The 23,316-nt window shown below is 36.1% G+C and overlaps 1 protein-coding gene across 1 annotated transcript in view; it reads right to left on the bottom strand.

Annotated features, from left to right (window-relative positions):
- Positions 1-265: 265 nt before the first annotated feature.
- Positions 266-23,316, bottom strand: part of LOC127617320 (tetraspanin-17) — a 35,939-nt gene continuing 12,888 nt past the window's right edge. The window contains exons 2-8 of the mRNA XM_052089297.1: positions 18,304-18,354; positions 15,499-15,645; positions 14,442-14,612; positions 14,052-14,177; positions 8,180-8,227; positions 4,855-4,971; positions 266-4,513 (exon numbers count right to left, since the gene is read on the bottom strand). Of these exons, the coding sequence (XP_051945257.1) occupies positions 4,448-4,513; positions 4,855-4,971; positions 8,180-8,227; positions 14,052-14,177; positions 14,442-14,612; positions 15,499-15,645; positions 18,304-18,354 (726 nt within the window). The 3' untranslated portion in view covers positions 266-4,447. The remainder of the gene's footprint in view (positions 4,514-4,854; positions 4,972-8,179; positions 8,228-14,051; positions 14,178-14,441; positions 14,613-15,498; positions 15,646-18,303; positions 18,355-23,316) is intronic.

The following is a 23,316-nucleotide window of genomic DNA, read 5'->3' as shown; positions in this document are numbered from 1 at the left end:
GTGTCAAAAGAACAGGCCAACCGGTCAATTACATTTTAAAATCCTACAATTGTATGACCTTGAGTAAAATGAGAAAGAAGATAAATTAAATAATAAACATTAGGTTTACTGTATGATTGATGAGTTTAATTTTAGAAAACTTCAGCTGGCAATGCCACCACAACTGTAGAATGACCCATCCGTGCCACTGCATTTTCAATTAAATGTTTGAAAGATCTTAGATAAATGAGATTGAACCCAGAAAGTCATAAATCAATTTTATTTATTATGAAAAAGCATATCTTGTAACATAGTCTACAGTGTAACAGACCATCTCCCACAAGAAAATCCATTCATTGATGTTAAACGGAACTTTGGACAAGAGTTACAAAATACAACAACGTCAAAACAAAACTAAAGAAAACAAGTGGCATTGCTAAAATATTTCCAAACACATTCTTAATCCATGATCTTAACTTTCAAAAAAAAAAAGTGAGAAAAAACCTTATTAATTATGAGTGTTATTATGTTAGTACAATCATAGAATCATATAAATGGAGAGCAGAGAAAACGCTTTAGGTCCGCAAGTGCAAAATTCATTATCCAGTTCAAGAGGGTATTTTGGGTTGCAAATGTTGTGTTTTTAGAAAAAGAACGGCAAGTCAATAAACCAGTTAAAGCTCTGAATTTGACAGGACATCTGATTACTGGTAATGGCCTGTTTGCAAAAGAGTTCTAAAAAAGTGCTGCCCATAATAGTAACGGATCTGCTATAACAAACAATCCGTATTAAAATACACTAAAACCTTAGAAAGTGTCATACACCATTCAAATAACAAATCCACGTTTGCATTTTTCATTCCATGTTTTGTTTTTCAGCTTTCAGAGTATAGCTAAATAAACTGCCGAGATTGTAAGAGAAGAACTAGTTTTGTGTAGTTTATATGTGGTTTGTGACAAACTAAAGTTTTAGGTTTTCTAAAGAATGTTCACAACAGCTGCAATGGAGTTATGACTCCCACAATATTAATTTCTCCATGATGAGGTAGAATCCAAAGATTTCTGTTAAGACAGTTTGATAATTAGAATGGGAATGTAAACAAACAAAAAACATCATCTTAAAGGCTTTTGCAAATCCTATTTCAAAGCACATAAAAGTGGCAAGTGAGATCAAGACTACAGCTTGTTTAATCATTCAGAAAAAATGTGGATGCATTCACCGATCACACAATGTTCATCATTTTCGCAGTATTAACCTTTACGTTTTGTACAACAGTTCTGAATGTTGATTGGTTGACACACATTTAATGTGAAGTCAGCTCCTCTGATATAACTGTGCTTACATATTTGCAAACATTTCAAATCCTTGTAATGTAAAAAACTATCACAGCTGGTACAGAGAGAATCCAGTGGAAAAGGCTCACTGGTTTGAACACCCTCATCAAAAGCTGTTTATGATGAACCAGCACAAAAAAAATGCTTAAATGCACTTCATACAATGAAGTCAATGCATGCACAAGGAATGTCTATTTCACTTCACAAACACAGATTTGCAATGTTTTTCAGTTGTGTGCCTACAGTCAGACAAACATTAACTTTATTCACGTCAGTTTGAGCATTGCACTTTAAAGCATAAGTTATATATGACATAGCATTATTAAGAGGTGATCTATACATTCATGATATGCATGAGCTCCCCAAAGGGAATGTTGGGGTCTTTGTTAAAAAAACATTTAAATAAAAGTTAGAGACAGAAAAAGGCCATTGAAAAATAAAGAGAGAGAGACACAATGAGGGAGTGTGAGAGAGAGAGAGACACTGAGGGAGCGTGAGAGAGAGAGAGACTCGGGGAAGAACATAAATACCATATTTGGGTGAATCTCACAAAAACATATTCAGATCTTCACCCCAAAATTTAAATATATATATTTTGCAATTAAAGACAATAGAAAAAAAAAATATATATATATATATATATATAGTATTTTTACATTATTTTCATGAGCACTCTTCCCGTAATTCATCTAGATATTTCTCAGTGGTGATTCTCATAACTTTACACAGTAACTGTCTACTGTATTACTGTAAAATGTGCAATACAATGATGTTGAATAATTATTTAAATCAACAAAATAATACAACAAATACCAGCATGACATATAAATATTATATTTGATACATGAAATATTATAATTTTTTTATTATTTTGTATTACATAATGGGAATGACTTATATTTAGCATTTCGGTCATATTAATTCATTTATTTTGCCTTTGGTCATAAGAATGATTTTGAATTACGGTAATGAAAGTGATTTTTATTTTGCATTATGGTAATGACAATGGTTTGGTTTTCTTTTGGTTACTTTAATGAGAATTAATTTTATTTTACGTTACAGTAATGAGAGTGATTTTTATGTAGCATTACGGTAATAAGAACCATATTTATTTTGCGTAAAGGTAATGAGAGTGATTTGTAATTAGTATTACGGTAATGAGATCTTTCCGTAGTAAAAATAACTTATTTTTCATTTCAGTCACAAGAATTATTTTTATTTAGCATTACGGTAATCAGAATGACGGTCATTTTGTGTTACACTAATCACAATGATTTGCATTTTGTGATAGGTAATGAGAATGATTTTGTTTTGCATCAACAGTAATGAGAACTGGGGAGACAGAGATGTAATTCTTGTCATGAAAATAATCCTAAAAATAGGATTCATCTTCAAAATATAATTATTTACTCCTTTCTTTTATTTTTTAGATTGATATAAGAAAATAATATGAATATGAAAAATGTTTTTGTGAGATTCATCCATTTGGGGCAAAGAATAACAAAGGGGGATAAACATCATTTATAGCATGTAATCTGTCTTTTATATGCAATAAAAATATTTGCCTGCAAAATTCATAGGAGATGGAGTCAGCAACCCCTCTCCCAGCAAGACCACAGAAAAGAAACATCACATTTTAATTTTCACTTTGACACTTAACACAGATAATAATCTGATCTTATTAAACAGGCCTGAATCAGATCAGCCTGACATGCATGACACTCCACTGCGAAAACCTCCCGAGCATGTTCAACATATAGCACACCGGCCGTATATCGGCTATCTTTTTTGTACATTATTAGTGTTAAGGTCACGGCTCAATATAGACAACATTTGAATGTAGGGAGATAACACAGCTAAGTCAAAACTCAATGGTATGGTAGTGGCAGTGTGATGAATACACATCCACACACATATGCACATGTGTGCACATGTTCAAAGAGGTCTGCATTGCCATGCATTTGTTATAGCTGATAGCATGCAGCTCTCTTGCCTATGGCGTAGAGAGAGAGAGAAAGAAAGAGAGAGAGAATAGTAAATAAAGCTGTTTGAAAGGACATTTGGGTGACCATGTGCTCTGTTACTGCCACAGGCTTCTTCTATCATCTCAATAGGGCTCAATAAGGCATGTGATCATATGCACAGTCTGTCGATTTCATGTGCATTCACGTCATATTTATTTCACAAAGCTAAGTGTTTGTGCGTGATCTGAAGTGTGTTCCCTGAAGGGAAATGTACACTTCTCATGGTGTCTATAGAAAGTTCAGGTGGTTAGTATAGTGATGTATGTTTTCTATGAGTTAAAGCAGCATCATATTTATAATCAATTTTTAGTGTCACTACAGCATATTACTACACTCTAGCAGACTAGTGAAAATAACTAAATTCTAAAGCGAGTCAGGGACACTGGTCCTTTTAAGACACAGAGACAAAAAAACAAAAACAAAAGCTATACAGAGAAATAACAGCCTGTTTCTAAACATCCCTAACAGTAGTGGCAGAACTCACATAAATGAATGCATTACATGTAATTATCAAGTAGATTCTGATTGGCTGCCTCTGCGCAACAGATGGCAAATCAGAGGTAAGATTCAGGTTGTCCATCAACTCGACTGGCCGACAGACAGAACGCTGTGTAAAAGCTGAACCCACCCGAGCGAATAAAGAAATGCACCACAGTAAGGCTTTGTTTAGTTCATGGCTCCTCTGTTTAAAGTCTCAGTGGTTGATTTGTGTCATTTTCCATAAGCAAGTTGTCCACAGGTTAAAAAAAAAAAAACACCACCCGCTCTACATTATTCCCCAAGGTGAAAGAGAGTCTGGTGGCTGTTATAATGATGAGTTTCATCAAGAGACGTCTGCGATTTCATGAATAGATTGAACTGAGCGCGTCACCTCAATCTCTGCTTCTGAGAAGCTACCATAAGAACTTGTTTTCAGGAAAGACACCACAAAAAGAACAAATTATAGATGGAGTGTCCCTTTCATAAAGTCAGCTCACATCAAACGTCCACAGATTTAAACAGGGCGGAACTTCCCAGCTCAACTGCATGTAAACAGTGTTCTTTTGCAATTAACTCTCGGCTATAATCTCACAAGGGGGTGATGGTAAACTCTCCGCCTCAGCAAAAAGTCACCAATTGGCTTTGACTGCTCTGATGTCACTCACCAAGTTTTGAGCCAGACATATCCCGAAAATCTGCAACATATTACAAAAAATAAAAATCAGACACCATAGAGGAGAAATGGAAACTAAACAGAAAAGAATCAATATTTGCCTTCAAAGTGCTCTCATTTTCAATTGAACTGCTTGTGAAGCTAAAATATGGGCAACAGCCATTCACTATGCAGGCGCTTCAGATAAAGCTGAATTTTGAATGTTTAACCAGAAGGTGGCAGTGATACATCACATACATATGAGGCCATTTGAACAGTTTGGCAATCAGGCAAAGCGGTGCATACAGTACATAACTATATCTTTGAAGTAAACGTATGTGATTTAAAATTCGTTTAAGGCATTTCTATGAAAATTATAATTACCTGTAATAATGCAATGCCGACAAAAATCCCAGCTACAATGATCAGATTGTCCTGAAGCCACTTTTCAAACTGTCCCACACAGCCCTTGGTGTAAATGTACATCTGCTGATCCAACTCCTATTAAAAAGATCATTTGAATTAAGAAATGTACATTTAGGGCCATTTTGTACCACCTCCTTCTCAAAAAAAATAAAAAAAATAAATATATATTTAAAAACAATACAGAAATAATGCAAATGTACAACAATAAAATATACAAAACAAAATGTAAATAATAATACAATTTCCCAATCCACCATCGATGTCAGTGGATAAAGTTTCAGAAGGAAGCAGCATCTCTTGCCTAATGTGCCTTAATAAAAGACGTAATGCTGGATTAGTGTGAAAGTCACGTGAAAGAAGGCAGCACTGTCTAGTAGATTCAGAAAATCAGTCTAAAATGAGTCAAATTGGTGGAAATGGATGGACTGATTACAGAGTAAACAACTCAACTGAGACATCACAACTGTAGGTCACATCAGAATGGAAATTAGATAAAAATCTGAGTCAGTTTTTAAGTGGTCAAAATAAAGTTGCAGAAAATAAATGTATAACTGCATCCCTCAAAATATAGGCTTATTTATTTACCATATACCCTGAAAAAGGCTCATTACAGCAGTGTTTAACAAGGACTTGCTAATTATTAAAGTTAAAAGAACGTGACACTTAAGAATAATATTAGTGGAACAACAGTAGCAGAAACAGATAAAAGATACAAAATGTGAACATTACTGTTTTGAAGCAATAATAAAAAATAAAAAAATGCTAAGTTAGGTATAATGTACCTGGTTATTGCAAAATAAAACCTGACAGAGTGATCAGGACCATGAAGCGAACTTGTAGAGATCGCACAATGTTCCGAGAAGTAGGAACGGTGACTCGCAATACGGTTGTTACTTACAGATTTCAGACCACTAGATGGCGCCATTGCCCAATCAGAATTGAGTTTTGCAGAGACTTGTGTAATAACATGGGACTATCCATGCAATTTGTGTATCATATTCCAGGTTTTCTAAAGCATACTGTACAATAGGTTTCACTAAAAATCTTGAGATCCATTGCATTCATGAGTGCCCGACAGAAGCTCATTCACAGTGGCAGATGTGTTCATACAAGAACTTGTGTTTTTAGCAGTATGCTGATGAAAATTTGTCTAACATTCCTTTTTGGGTGAACTATTAAAAAAAAAATGTATGATACTTTGATGTGACTATTTTTATTTTTATACATATATATAACATACAAAAATATGATAGTTTTGGTTGTTTCTTAAAAGTCCCAAGTGTAAGGTATATTTAGATCCATAAGCCTTTAATTCAGAATCTGTGTAAACAGCAACTGGAACTGTAAATTAATTGATACTTGAAAAACATTTAAGGCACTTTGCCTCCTTATTCCAGAAGTTTCAGAATACACTTGTTTAAAAAGTCTAAAAAGTAACAAAATCTTCAAGTGCACGATGTACAGCATATTGGTTTTATCTCACTGAGCTGACCTTTAATCTTCAAACATGTCCAGGAAAGACAATTAGGCAGACCTGCGCATGAACTCTTTCCCCGCCAGCGTTTTTAAAAAAAAGTTGCCAGCCACCGCCAGGTTTTTTGACGATTTTCGCTAAACTTTAATGGCCCGCAGAATATTTTCTTCCATGAATATATGAAGATGCTATATATCAAAATAAAGATCTGGGCCTCTGCTTTTAGGCAAAAAATTATTTTATTTTATCTTCATTTGTTCTTTTTTTATTGCCACTTGAACAGAGGTAGGTTTTGTCAAAAACAACATTTCGGACAAAAAGCTGAGAAAAAGGCATTTTTATCAAACAAGTGCTTTAGTATTAGTATGGTGTTCCACTTCACGTTTGAGACGATCGCAGTCTGTTTCTTTGATCAAAGAGTTGCGTACTCTTTCAGAACATGCGTGCAGGTCTTCCTTACCGTATACCACCTAAAACACGGATACCCGGAAAATTCCGTGTTTGGCGGGGAAAGAGTTAATCTATTTGTGGACAAATTTCCTCTCTGGAATGAAGGCGGTACTCACTCCTGCTCCAAGTAGAAGAAATGTCACCCTGATATAGCACAGCTCAGCACATACAAGCTAATATACAGAGAAGACCCAGTTTGTATTACACACAAATTTAAGAATATCTTCAACTACTGTACTGTCTATCTCATTCTGGGGAGGAAGGGTGATGAAAAGGTGTAATTTGGGTTTGACTGTGACATTTGAAGGTGCAGAAAGACAAAACCGCACAAACCAGCTTTGGTGAACTATACAAACATGTTCTCTATACACTCTTTTGTCGCTCCAGGGAAGAAGACAGAAAAGACTTTGGAAATGTAACTCCAGACTAGTTGAAATTTGGAGGGATTCAGAGAAAGCCAGTGAAAGGCGATTCATCTCAGCTCTTTTAACTATCTTTCAGTTTCACTCCACACCCTTTCCAAACTTCCTCCAGAGGTTGAATACAGAAATTCAGTGTATTCCAGACACTTGAATACAGAGTACTGAAAAGCAAAATCCTTTGAGTAAAAGTTTGTGTGGAGTAGGGTTGGGCGAGACATTGAAAATGCACCATAAATGCACAATGAATTTGCTGCCGCTATAAAATTATACAACATAGTGAATATAAATACAATTTTAATGTTTAAATATTTCTTTTCTGTGAAAAACATGCCTGGATTTATTGATTTTTTTACTGTATTTTATGTCTTGTATAAAAATTTTGAATCAACTTACAACAGCTACAAATACACACACACACACACACACACACACACACACACACACACACACACACACACACACACACACACACACAGCCACAACATTAAAACCACCTGCCTAATATTGTGTAGGTCCCACTCGAGTCGCAAAAACAGCATTCTGAGATTATATTCTTCTCACCACAATTGAACAGAGCATTTGTATGAGTTACCATAAACTTTCAGTTTGTTTCTCTGTTGGGAGTAATCAAAATAAACTTGTTTCTCAACATCAACCATTCAATTTTAAAACAAAACTTAATAATAATAATATTATTATCACCTTTACAGGCTTAAACTGTTATTAAGAAGCAGAACAAGAGGAACTCAAATGCTCTCACAATCTCTCAAGCACATAACCCTTCTGTGCTCCCTGCTGAGGGTGGTCTGAACACCATCTTCTAGTCTTTCTCTACACAATTTATACACTATTACATGATTTGTTTTACCATTAAAGCATGTGTTACGGATATGTGCAATTGTAAAGCTTCAAACTAACCAAGTATTAAAACACTTACCCCTTGAAGCCGAACATCATAGCCACACTGTGTATTCAGGACATCCTCCTAGAAAGAGTACAAGAAAATATAGATTATAGTGGAATAGAATAGAACAGAATTGTAAAGAATTGCAGAGGACAGAATTGAGTATTTTTTTAAGAACATAACAGAATCTTTAGGATAAACCAGAACAAAGTAGAATCTTCAGAGCAAAACACAATCTATAGACTAGACCAGAACAGATTCTTTAAAACGGAACAGAATCTTTAAACAAAACAGAATCTTTGGGATAGACCAGAACAAAACGTTTAGAGTGGAATCTTTAGAACAGATCAGAATATTTAGGATAGAGCAGAATAGAATGTTCAGAACAGAATCTTTAGAAAAGAACAGAATATTTAGGATAGAGCAGAATAGAATGTTTAGAACAGAATCTTTAGAAAAGAACAGAATATTGAGGATAGAGCAGAATAGAATGTTTAGAACAGAATCTTTAGAAAAGAACAGAATATTTAGGATAGAGCAGAATAGAATGTTCAGAACAGAATCTTTAGAAAAGAACAGAATATTTAGGATAGAGCAGAATAGAATGTTTAGAACAGAATCTTTAGAAAAGAACAGAATATTTAGGATAGAGCAGAATAGAATGTTTAGAACAGAATCTTTAGGATAAACCAGAACAGAGCAGAATCTTCTGAGCAAAACACAATCTTTAGACTAGACCAGAACAGATTCTTTAGAACAGATCAGAATCTTTAAAATGGAACAGAATCTTTAGACCGGAACAGAATCTTTAAATAAAACAGAATCTTTGGGATAGATCAGAACAAAACATTTAGAGCTGAATCTTTAGAACAGATCAGAATATTTAGGATAGAGCAGAATAGAATGTTTAGAACAGAATCTTTAGAAAAGAACAGAATATTTGAAACAGATCAGTGCTCAGTTGCATAAAACACCTTAAGTTTTTCCCTTAACAATAACACTTAAAGGCATGATTTCCCATTACCAGAGGGTGTTGCATCTAATCCCTTAGATACTTCTTTTAGGTAAGGGAAACCATTAAGGTATTTACTACAGTGCCCTTTTGAGAAAGACACTTTTGAAAGACTGCCTGGTAAGCGTTGGATTAGAGGTGCAAGACGTTACTTGTATAACTGTGCAGAGAACTGAATGCCATCCCAAATTAAGAACATTAGTGGCAGTCACTTCAAGTGTGCGATATATATACAAATTTGCGATATATCGCAAATTAACTTGCGGTAAGATTTGAATGCATCCATTCATACAGTTTATAAATAGGCAGAGAGCAGATAATACTGGGCACACTTCTGGTTTGTGTGTGTTCGTATTAGATTGCCCTCCAGCTTGTTGGCGATTACTCATATTGCGTGACCATCAAATCTGTGCTCCTTCAACAGTTTTTCACCACAAAAATTGTCTAAACTGGGTTCTGCCTATTGCAAAAACATTGTCTAGGCACACTATACTCTTCAGTTGGTTATATAAAGGTAGCTATTTTATTCATTTTTAGAAACCTTGTAACTCTTAACCTATACTTAAGGTGAAGTTTTCCTAACCTTAGGAAATACGTTGGAAACAGGCAGTTAAGTTTCTCTATGCAACACTAAATGGTTTTCAAAGGCACACTTAAGTAAATAATTCATACTTAAAGCTGCACTATGTAAACATTTTTGGTTAAACAAATTGCCATTATTGATTAAGTTCATAAATAATCAGTGTTCAAAACAATGTCCTTAACCTTACCCACGATTTACTTCGGTAAGCCAATAGAAATGATTTGTATTTTGAGCTGTCGGGTCGGATTTGGCATGAAATTCATTGATTCAATTTGGCTTATGTCATTCCACCTTGCATTATTACGTCATGCCCATAAACATAGGAATGAAGTGATGGCTGTCTCATGTTCTATATGAGGACCCTGTTCAGTTCAGTCACAATCACACAGTTCAGACACCATCGCTGCAGTCTGGATGGATGTTTACCTGTTATCCGTTGACAAAGACGTTTACCTGCTGTAATGCTTGGATACAGTATGTTGTCTGGTAGGGCTGTCATGCTTTTATTAATCTAACATTAGGCTACCCAGCCGTGTGTTTATCGATCACGATGTATCTACGTTGTGCCGTGAAGTTACTGTGCATGTTTACTAATATGTATGTACTTCTGAAATTGACTTCTTGAAATTGTTATATTCAGGGTTCCCACTCTTTCAAGGCACAATTTTCCAGGACATTTTATGCACCCAACAAGGGTGATATTTAAGCAAAAACACATGCATCCATTTAAATCAAACTTTTATTTTGCCGTTTTTGACAGTAGTTTCTCACCTCCAGATATTGTCAAAATATGTCATATTCCATGACATTCTGGGTTTTATTGCGAAGGCCATTTTTATGACTAGATTCTGTATTTTCTGCATAATACATGTGGTATAAGCTAACTCTAATTGATGAATTATTGAAAATTAAATTTACATCCAGAGGTATTAAGCCCAAAATCAACATGCAACCAACCCAGTTTGAATTAATAAAAAATAAAAAAAATCAGTGGTCCGCCTGTTATTGTTGTCTAAAGTTTATAACTCACAGGGAGGCAAACTCATGAGAGGCGAAAACGTTGAGACAATCACTGATCCATGATTCACAAACATGTCCGGGGTTATTTTAGAATAAGAATACACTAAAAGCACCAACTTGAAGCTAATGATTCAAGTATAGAAAATTATCTGCACAATTGTGCAGAATTAGCTAACAAATAAAGGGTATTTTGGTGTGGCTTGCTTCTGTTTCACAAATTTGTTTCATTAATTGACCAGTTTAGTGACCACTTCTGGAGATACCAGTAGGTGGTCTCAAATGAGCATCTTATCTGCTTTGAGTGAGTTGAATCATTTTGAGGTGTTCATCTGCCAAGAGACTTTATATACATTATAAGAACAAAGCAGATCTATAGTTTTCCATCTGTTTGTGAACTGTCGAGCATGACTTTTCATCCAAAAAGACAACAATAATAGTCAAATAATATTAATAACTACCAATAACGTCCTTTCCTTCTCCTTTTTAAAATTTGCATGTCAAATCTAATGACTTTAGAAGATTTACTGTATAATTTTCCTACAGCATTTAAACTGCTGAGCATGAACTTTATCAGAAAATACAACAATAATAACCAAATGATAATCATTGTGAGTTTCGATAATGTCCTTTCTTCATTTTAAATCACATTTCACAGCGTCAAGGGCACTTTGCCCTCCACATGACAAGCGTTGCAGAAAGCATAATGGAGGGGTGAATTTATGAGCTTGCCACGCAAGAAAGCAGGAGGTGTGCACAATAAACATTTAAACATTTATTTGGAATATGGCAATTGATTTGATTGCAGAAAATAAAAAGGACTCGACCTGTTGATGTTTAGGTCTTAGCGTTTTATGTTCTTTTTTTTGTATCTGGATACTCAGAAACGATAAGGTAATAATTAATTAAAATAAATTATGAGATATTCAATATCTCTTTATAAATTTGGACAGTTTTTAAATATTTATTGTAGCTTTATACTCTCAAAGACATCATCTGTACATGTGTAAAAACCCTTCGGTTGGAACCGAGGATGCACTGACACGTCACTTCATAGACTTCAATGTATTTGGCGGCACTGACGGGAGTCGTGTGAAAGCCCCTAAACACGTATAAACATCAGTTATTTTTACGCATTAATAGCTCTTCTGCCCTTTTCTCTCCGTTATGAACAAGGTAGACAAACAACATACCCTTCTCATTCAGTCGGTTGATACATGTATAACCAGACCAAGAGAAAAAGGTCAGATGAATATAAACTAAAAAAAGAAGGATTAGGATAAATCAACGAGGCTTTTCTGCAGTGAAGAGACCTCCGAGAGGTAAAAGGAATAAAGACAGATGCAGAAGTTGCTCTTTTTCTTCTCGATAGGTGGGTAACATAAATGTTGCTATGTTTCACAGAACCCATATATACTGTTGTTGTGATGCTGGTGTGCGTAAAACCGTCTTGCGTGCATGAATTTTGGGGGGCGGAGCTTCAAAAGGCACACTGAAGGGAGGGGTGTGTTTGTTTTGGCAGCTGAGTTCGAATATCAACAGTTTCTCAGGAATCGCTGAGTGCACCTTTAAGGTGCTTAAGGTGAACAGAACAGATTTTTTTTTAGGATATACCGGAATAGAATCTTTAGAACAGAACAGAATATCTAGGATCGATAAGAACAGAATGTTTAGAACAGAACAGAATATCTAGGATCGATAAGAACAGAATGTTTAGAACAGAACAGAATATCTAGGAACAATAAGAACAGAATGTTTAGAACAGAACAGAATATCAAGGATCGATAAGAACAGAATGTTTAGAACAGAACAGAATATCTAGGATCGATAAGAACAGAATGTTTAGAACAGATCAGAATATCTAGGATCGATAAGAACAGAATGTTTAGAACAGATCAGAATATCTAGGATCGATAAGAACAGAATGTTTAGAACAGATCAGAATGTTTAGGTTATATTTTATGCATTTAAAGCTACACTATGTAACTTTTGCCCCTCTAGTGGTTAAAAAATAAACCTGCATGCATCTTGCGGAAGAACATTGTTTTGATAATGACGCAAGTTGTGCTTCGGCTCTGTTCCTCTACGTGGATGAATGTGGTTAGAGGCACCGTTGTACACATGAATACAGGACATCTTATCAGAGCGAATGGACAAATAATTAATATAATAAAGAAAAGAAAAGACGGATATCCAAAAACATGTCATTTGAGCAGGTAAGTGCCATATCTTATGCTGTTGTTTTGACTTATTGGAAACATTGATGTTTTTAAATACATTATGTTACAAAAGTTAGGCAACATTCGTTAACTTTTGGCATAACGATTGCTAGTCTGATAAGGTCAAACGTTGTAAAGTTTTTATAACTGCAGGATATTCTGGCCAAACAGACCACGGTACTAACTAATTTATAGATCGTCATTGTTAAAAACCAGAAAAAAATGCCATCTCTGGGCCGCTTTTAAATCCTTTCAGATCTCGGAGTTGTCGCCACCTCTGAAAAGCCAAGCCAATGTTAATTAGGGATTCTGTCGCTTTCCCTTTTTGCTTGTATACTCTGCTCTATTCAGGATTTCTTTGTTTTTACAAAGTGGTTCCCTGGAAGTTTGCGGTTTTGAATGATTCATGGTCAGTTATTCTTGTTCGTTTTGACACCAAACTTTCAGCTTCACGCCATTCCCATACACACTACAGTAGCCGGAACTTATTTTCTCTGTGTATGGATATGACGTCAACATGCACGGCTGAGTGCATGACCGCAAAATCTGTCCTGACAGCTCTAAAATATCATTATTATATGTTTATCAAAGTGTATTTGGGTAAAGTAAATGCATGGTTTGGAAGATGGATTTCATTAATATAATTTTGTCATTTTTTAACAAAAAGTTATAGTGTAGCTTAAATATTAAATATATTTAGGATATTTACATTTAGGATAAATATCTTTAGTATAGAATATTTCGATCAGAACAGAATTTTTGAGGATATACAAGAACTGAATCTTTAGAATAGAATCTTTCGAACAAAACAGAATCTCTTTAAACCAGCCCCAAAAGCAAACATGCAGGGAATTAAACCCGGGCTTCATACATTAAATGTACGTGTTTAACAACTGAGCTACATCCCCAAGCTGTGTTCCGTTTTCTCTGACACACAGTCAGCGGCTCATGCTAAAGCTCCAGTATAGAGGAAAACAAGCTAAATAAGTGTTTTAACTACACAATTAAACTGCTGGAACAGGACCATAAAAGAGCACATGTTAAACAGATGAAGTGATCGGCACTGGCACTCACAGCAGGGTCTTTAACGCAGCAGGAGAAGGGAACGCCACACCTCTCGCGGCTGGGGTTAAAGTCAGTGCAGTTGAAATAGATGTTCAGGTTCCAGTCGTTCGGCCCGTGAGCACCACAACACGACCACTGACATAATATATGACATCAGAGGAGAGATTATAATGATCATCAACACCATCAGCTTTAATTTTACATCATTGCACTAGTTTTCCATATAAAGAATGTGTCATAAACTGATGAGTTATCACATATCTTCTCATGTTAAGTGTACATTTATATTTTTATTTATATTTTGCATTCAAAACTATATACAATGCTTATATATAGTATATATATAATATGTTCAATAGCACATGAGAAAATGAGAGTAGAAGACAAATGGTGACTCACATATTCTTGAGCAAAGTCTATGAGGTTCTGGAGGTCTATGTCATCCCGATATGCTTTAACATTGTTGTTGATGAAGAAGTTCAGTTGGTCTTTGATCCAATCTTTAAATACAAAGGCTAAAATGCCAGCTGTGAGCTCCAGGAAAAATATTAGGCCCAAAAACACTGAAAACTAGAAGGGAAAACACAGAAAATGCAGTTAGAAAGTGATTACCCTTTACATCCAGGTAAATATCTCAACTGACTACAAGCTATTTTGTTAGCCAAGTTGCTATTAAGGGGACAGTTCACGCACAAATGTAATTTAAGTCTTTATTTACTCACCCTCTTGTTCAGCAGAATGTTGACACTGCTCTTTTCCATATAATGAAAGTAAATGGTAACCAGAGCCTGTCAAGCTCCAAACAAAGACTAAATACTCTAAGGAATTTGTTCTTATGACTCATGCACTATATCCCCAAGACTTCTGAAGCCATTCAACAGCTTAGAGTGAGTTAAAGACCAAAACTGAAGTCCTTATTCACTGATAATCTTTTGCTGCATCTCTCAAATCTCATTGTTCATGCATATTGAAATAGGTGTCAAGACTTGCATCTTAAGGACCTACTGAGCCAAGATATTTTTCTATTTTTCATCAAATGTGTTCTGCAGAAGAAAGTAAGTCATACACACCTGGGATATCATGAAGGTGAGTAAATATTTAGATAATTTTCATATTTAAGTGAACTAACCCTTTAAGTGATATGGACAACTGTTTTGGTGCTTTTTTGTCATTTTTAGAGCTTGAAAGCCACTGGTCACCATTCACTTCCACTGTATGAAAAATAGCAGTGTAAACAACACCTTCTGTGTTCCATGGAAGAAAGACATATATGTTTGGAATGACATAAGGGTGAGTAAATGATGATTGGTGGGCAAACTCTCTTGATGTGTTTTAATGCAATGTCTAATTTATTTAAACATCCATATCTGGGAACAAATAAACCTTGAAGAGAGGAAAACAGACTGGATAATTGGGAGGAAGAGCAGTCAGGCAGGTGGTACTGGATGGAACTCACAAATTTGAGCAGGAACGTGTTCTCCCGTAGCGCACCGATGCAGCCAGCAAATCCGAGGATGAACATTACCCCCCCTACCACGATGAAGAGCCAGACAGGATCGAAGCCACCCAGATCTGTGATGGAGGAAATGTTTGACAGCACTCCCTGTGGGCCAGACACATCAGAAGAATGTTGCAATTTCACATCCTGACCTTAAAATCCTCCACCACCTGTCAGTCCGCCGAATTGACGGTGTTTGTGCAACTCTCCCCCAGGGAGTCATGCCTTCCAAGTTTGGCTCTTCACACCAGGATGAAATCTATGTGACCCCATGACGAAAGACAGGCTTTTGACCATGTGAACACTGCATACAAACAAGGTTCTGTTTTGTGTTTGTGTTCCTCCCTGGTTTGTTTTGATGGTGTTAAGACGAGAGGCCCTTGAAATCTTCTTGAACGATTATTTAAAATAAACGTAATTTCCACAGATCAAATTCAATGATGCCAGTCTAATTCGTAACGCTTGATTTCCATGATTCACATTTAGCAAATGAAACATCAACCACTTTATTAATTATGTACATCGTGTTAAGGTGTTTCTTAATTGCATGACATGAATACAACGTGCCATAATCTCTACATATGTCCTTTATCAGAGCAATCAATGACTGAACTGGAGCAATTTCCAGGTTAATAATCAGCCAATTGACTTCTAGATTCATTATGTCACATTGAATTAGTGTGAAGAAATTACTTTCACCTTTCATGTGTGAATACATAACAGTGAACCTGACCTTTTGAGAAGTACGACAAATCTGAAAAATAGTCACAATAAAAACAAATCCTAACAGTTTGTGAGACAGAGTGTTACGGGTCTGACACCAGAACATAACTGAAATTAAGCTGCCATGGAAATAAAGGATGCCACCAATATGCTCACAAATGTCATGGTTTAAGAGTATTAGAGGGAAACTAGACATCAAAAGAAAGAAAGTATAATGTGGAGTCACAGAACAGCTTTAATCTATTTCAAGGCAAAAAAGCAACAACCATCAAATCTCATAGATAAAATTTAAAGCCTAACAAGCATACAACAAAAACTAAAGAGAAGAGAAGACGAGATGAGAGGAGATTTTGAATTACAAGTTACTTATAACAGACTGATTGCCCGTGTTGTCCATAGATGTTGGACTCTGAGAGTACAGATGTTTATTCATTCTTTTTAACAGTTTTTATCAATTTCTTTGTGTGAACAAATTACTAAAATGTGATGACAAAACAGAATCAAGAAGCTAATATCTACAGTACCATCTAAAACATACAAAAATCCTTATTTTTACAGATTTCTTGTCTTTACTTCAGGTTTTTGTAATATATTCTAAAATATTTTAAATTTTCATGAAAAAACTAAATTCAGCAATTTCAAGTACGTCATTTTAAATATGGCAAACTGTGTGATAATTATATTGACAATATATTGGGCATCAGCCACACTTTCTAGATATAGGCATCAGCATTTCAAAATCCCATATCAGTCGACCACTTCATAGATAGATTCTTTCGAGTGTTGTAGGATAGTGCGGAATAACATGGAATAGAATATTTAGAGAAGATTTGAATTCAATAGAACAAAACAGAACAAAATAAAAAAAATAGTTAGAACAGAACAGGAAAGAACCTTTCAAAGTGAATAGAATAAAATATGAATAGAATAGAACAGAATCAAGGCAGAATAGAATCTAATGACACTTTTAGTGCCATAAAATGAGAAACAGGAATAGACCATCATTAGGATAGAATATAACTTAATATTTATAATAGAATATACTCTTTGTGATGGAACAATTAGAAATGGGTCTTAAGAATAGAACAGAACGAAACAGAATAGAGGCAGAAAAGCATCTGATTTATCTATTAGTGCCATACAATGTGAAACCTAAAAGGAACAGAATATCTTTAGGATAGAATATAACGTAATCTTTAGAAGAGAATATACTCACTGTGATAGGACAAATAGAAATGGGACTTTATACAATAGAATAATATACAATAGAACCTTACAATAGAAAAAGTACAGAATTTGCCAAAACTTTAGTATAACAGAAAGAATACATTTGATTCAAAGGAGAAAAGAAAATCATATCTCTTCTAGTGCCATAAAATGTGAAACCTAACAGGATAGAATAAAACTCAATATTTAGAACAGTAAATACTGTTTGTGGTAGAACAGAACTGAGTCTTTTGGAATATACTAGAGAAAGTACAGAATAAACCAGAAATTAGACTAAAATAGAACAGAAAATAATTAAATAGAATCTTAAGGACAATATATATATATATAATATATGTTTAAAGTAATAACATGACGTGCCACAATGGCTTGAGGTGGTCTACACCATGAGCATCGAAGTGAACATACTAAATGAACTTCCGAGAAAAATTATAAAATAGATATATATATATAAAATATAAATAATACATTATTTAGAATAGAATCTTAGAACATTGCGCACGGAATAGAACAAAAACGTTAGAAAACAATAATTAGAATAGGTTTAAAATGTGTTTGTTCCAAGGCAAAAAGCATCTCATTTCTATTTTAGTACAATAAAACATGAAGCCCAACAGGAAGAGACATTAACTATTAATTCAGCTGTTTTATCAGACAGACTGCATGACAACAGGGTACTTGTGTGTTAAAGAGTGCCGTTGTCTTTGCATCTGTTTACATCAATGAGCATGTTGCTTAAGCAACAACACAGATAGTAAAATTAGGAATCTGAAGCATGTCACTGATCACTGTGTATTTGTGTTTCCAACTTGCCTTCTCTGCCCATGCCCAAAGTCCAATACCCAGGAATGCGGCTCCCAGTAACTGCAACACACAAGCACATAACAGAATCACAAATCACATTTAAACCACTTACACAATTCATTACTGCTCCAGAATGGCAAGAGGTTACATATGTGCAGACTACCATGCTCTCTTTATCTGAGGGCAACTGGAAAAAATGTTTCATTCAAAGATCCGGAAAGCGGAGATTTCCCTGCATGCACTGCCATCTTTGGCCTAAACACTTGGAAGGAAGACAAGACTTGTTTGTACCTGAGAGACAACACTTGGAGGGGTTGCAACAACGGCTTACAAGAGCAAGTTATTTTATTTTATTTTATTTTTTGCAGAGGTTTATGGTACAATTAAATGTGCTGTTTAAGATGTGTGCATCGAGTCAGAAAGTGTTTGAAAGATCAGAGGCAAATCAAACTCTGTCTACACTATTAAACTTAAGGAATAGCTCACTCAGAAATACATTTTCTATTATTGTTTACTCTGCTTTAAAAGGACCTTTGGGCACGACTGAGACAGTTCTTTTGAAACTACTGCGTGAAACATTCAGCACACCAAGAGTAGTCTGACAGAATTGTCTATAAAAGCATTGTTAATAGAACCATTAAGGAACTGTTCATTATGGGTGTTTTCACACTGGCAGTTTAGTTCAAAACAGAGCACATTTCGCATGAAAAATCAGTAATGTGAAAGCTGTCATGTGGGTGTGCGCACCACGGTACCGAACCCGAAACTACCTGTAGGAGGTGGTCTGAGTTTGGTTGCAATGGAACTGTAGCGTGATTCGCATGAATGTGAAAGCAACTCCGACTCGGGTGCGCACTCAAGTAAAGTAAAAGAAAAGGAAGTAAAGACATCATTAGTTTCGACAAAACAAGAGGATCCACACGTTCCTGAAAGTCCCAAAAATTTTATGACACCACAATGACATACAAGTACAATCAACACTATAAATACTCTCTGTTTGTCTGTCTATACGCCTTATAAATACTATATATAAATACTATTATAGGTTATAAATATAGGGTATAATAGGAGATGACAGTGCAGATAACTTAACCTTGGACACGAGCGTAAGCGTACAGTGTAAACAGAGGTGCAAATGAATTCCTTGCATTCGGCCCTCTCCTCAAAAACATTGTTTGCGAGCAGCAGCAAGCAGCCTTCCCCTGGACATCTGAGGAGTTACACATGAAGCGCACATATATGCAGTTGTCGTTCACTCTGCTGTGGCTAATGGCACCAAAATAACAAAAAATATGAGGAGTCGTGTTGTGTTCACCATGCGTGTTTGTGATGACGTAAGATGAACGCAAATGGACCGGGTTTCGATAGAATCAAGTGAGTGTTAAACCAGACCAACGGAACAGGCAACAAACGCACTCTGAATCGAACCGCTTCAAACGTGCCCAGTGTTAAAGCCCCCCAAGAGGAATCAGCATCAGTAAATTCTGGGGGCATCAGAAAATGGTTTGAGTTCCAGTGCTGAGAAAGAATGAAAGTAACATTGCTAATACCATTCTACATTACAGAGAAATACTAAACAGTAATAATGAGCCTTTAAAATATAAATTTTACAAGCGCACACACGAAGCGTGCCACAGCGGCACCAGAAAAGCGGTAATGATTCTGAATGTGTCGGAAAAACCAGCAAGGACACTGTCTGAACATTTAGTTAATTTATAGAGAGAAATGCACATATATATATAAATTTTATTCACTTCATTATTTTAATTGCTTTTTTGTTTGGAGTGCAATTTCAATTTAGAAATTTATTCGATTCAATTTTTCATTTTTTAAATAAATGTATTTAATTTTCAATGCAAAATCATTAAATCAAGAATATTCACGATCCCTCAGCCCGGGTGTTGCTGGTGTAATTGGATATTGCGATATATATATATACACACACACACACACACACACACACACACACACACACACACACACACACACACACACACACACTGAAATACCCGACGGGTAGAGAATGCACAGATGAGATTTTAATTGCAATTTTTCCCCAGTTTCATTTGAATCTTTAGTTCAAATAAATAAAAAAATTAATTCAAAGTTTTAAATCAAGGTGTCTTGCTTTATTGTGTAGGCTTAACGCTAAACCTGCTTAATGAAAATTACCCCATAGTACCTCCTAGAGCAGTGGTTTTCAAAGTGGGGGCCGCGGCCCCCTTGGGGGCCACCAGGGGGCGCCAGGGGGGCCGCAGCAAGTTGGAAGGATTTTTTTTTAATACATTTTATAAATATTTTTAAAATATTAAAAAAACATATATATATAAAAATATTTATATTATTATGAGTATTGTTATGAAATAGCATTATAATAATTTGTCGCGTATCTAAACATTAAACTTTTAATGCTAATCTTTCTGAATGGTTGGTACACCACATGTAATCTGTCAGTGTAGCCTTGGTAACAACCGCCAGTGCTCAGCTATTTATTTAGTTAGCTGGCTAGCTCTATCAAAATGGATAGATTTTTAAAAAGCCAGCTATCGAAACCTCAGATAAAAAAAATAAGAAAACGAACTCCTGGCCAAGTAAGACTCGTAGGTATGAGGCAGCATACATAAAGTATGGATTTACCTGTGTCACGCAGAAGAATGGACATGAGTGCCCCAAATGCGTTCTATGCTTTGAGATCCTCTCCAACGAATGCTTAAAACCATCTAAACTTCAACGTCAACCTGAACCAGAAGCATCCAGCAGTGGCCGAAAAACCAGTCGACTTTTTTAAAAGAAAGGAAGAACATTTGACCAGGCAGTCAGCAACATTCGTGCAGCAAGCTACTGTCCCTGAGAGAGCATTGAGGGCATCGTTTTTGGCTTCCTTTCACATTGCGCGAGCTAAAAATTCACACACAATTGGGGAGGATTTGATACTACCAGCTACCAAAGACATTGTTAAAGAGCTACTGGGTGAGGATGCTGCCATTTCTCCACTGATACAATCCCACCTGGAGCACCTCCAGGGATATTTCAGAGACTATTTCCCTGACCTTGACAGCACCCATCTAAACTGGGTAAGGAACCCATTTGCCCCTGATGTAGGCTCTTGTCTGGACTTAAAAATCACAGGAGGAGCTGATTGAGATGACTACTTCATGGGCTCTTTCCCTCTCTAACTACTGGATGTATGTAAGAAATGACTTTCCCATCCTAGCTGAGAGTGCTCTGAAATGCCTTCTTCCTTTTGCAGCCACTTATTTGTGTGAGTCTGGTTTTTCAACTTTAAAAGTAATTAAAACAAAACACAGAGCACATCTAAATGTGGAGAGTGACATGCGTGTTGCACTGACAGACATAAAGCCCAGGCTTGACAAACTGTGCCACCAGGCCCACCCATCCCATTAATATGCTCTCTCACACACACACACACACACACACACACACACACACACACACACACACACACACACACACACACACACACACACACACACACACACACACACACACACACACACTTGTTGAATGTTGCAACCAGGCCCAGCCCTCCCATTGATATTCTCTCTCTCTCTCACACACACACACACACCCTCTCGTTAAGATCTCTCTCTTTTTCCATTCACTGACACACAAAGAAACAATGTTGCATGTTGAAATTACTGTACCAGATTTGAAGATGTTGAAATTACTTTACCATATATGAAGATCTGACATACAAATGTTATTATTACAACACCAATAAAGGTTAATGGATGTTCACCTAAATGTTTTATTTATTTCTACATTTGCCGTAGTATTGTCGATGGATTTAATACCACATCATGGAAAAGGGGGGGCCTTGGCCAGAACCTAATGGTATTTGGGGGGCCTTGTCATGGAAAAGTTTGGGAACCCCTGACCTAGAGTCCAACCAGTAGTTTATTCTGCTACCAACCAACAAATCAAAAATTGGTCGACCACGACTGTTCCCATTGACTAACGTTTGGTCGACTATCAGGTGGCAGCCCTATAATGAACACATTTAGTGATTTTTAACCTAAATAATAAAAAACAAGAAATTTTGTTTCTCAAAGTCTTCTATGAAGTCTCAATTGAAGCCCCTTTCAGTGCTCAACTGACAGTTATTTTCCATGGCAACATGCAATGTAAACAAAAGTTGGCCTAAGGGGTATGCATTTTGGTCTTAAATTGACCGATCTTTGTTTTTATGCAACTGACTGAAAAGTTAAGACCAAATTTTAGACGACTAACTAGTAAGAATAGTCTAAAAAAGTTAAACAACCTGTCCCTGGAGGTTTCTTAGAGGTGTGTGTTTGATGCAAGCAGCACATGAGAGCAGATGGTGAGAGCCTAAGGTTGGGTATCAGCAGCCACAAATCCCATAATTCAATTTCCCTGTGGTCTCCACTAATCCCATTGGACAGTAGGTACAAAGCTAAGGGCCACTGCCCACACTTTCTGTCTCTCTCTCTCTCTCAATAAAGATGTACTGAATCCCACTTATCCTATCATGAAAGACCTCAGCCCACCTTCTCCAATCCTCTCATTCTTGATCTGCAGGGGAGTAGAAGGGGAGGCCGGGGTTGTCACATACACTTGGATATCGGGATTAGAAGAATTTAAGCATTACAGAGCCCTACAACAGCTTGTTTAGTTATTCTGGCCAATCAGAGGACAGCTGCTATCTCACAGAGTGGAATGATTATACGTACCCTTTCTCTATTTGCACAAACAGTAGCCAAATAAACTATTGGCTTAAACTCTCAGCTCTGTGACAGTAAGCAGAACCACTTTTTCCACCAGCTGTTACTTCAATAAGAACAGTTTTGCTTAAGCCTTCTGACTTCTTTATCTTTCCTTTGTGAAAGAATTGCTGCATCACCATGGAAACGTATGCTTTGGAAAGTCTGAGCACATACTAGTGATCTGGCTTTATTAGTGGTTGTTGCCAAGGCATTATTGTCCCTCTTACTTGGGCAAATACCCTAACTCTGAGGCCAGAAACATCCTTTACGCAAATAT

The sequence above is a fragment of the Xyrauchen texanus genome, chromosome 23, assembly GCF_025860055.1.
Source record: "Xyrauchen texanus isolate HMW12.3.18 chromosome 23, RBS_HiC_50CHRs, whole genome shotgun sequence".
Taxonomy (NCBI): domain Eukaryota; kingdom Metazoa; phylum Chordata; class Actinopteri; order Cypriniformes; family Catostomidae; genus Xyrauchen; species Xyrauchen texanus.
The sequence above is the reverse complement of the archived record's forward strand: the minus strand, read 5'-3'. Positions and strand labels throughout refer to the sequence as shown.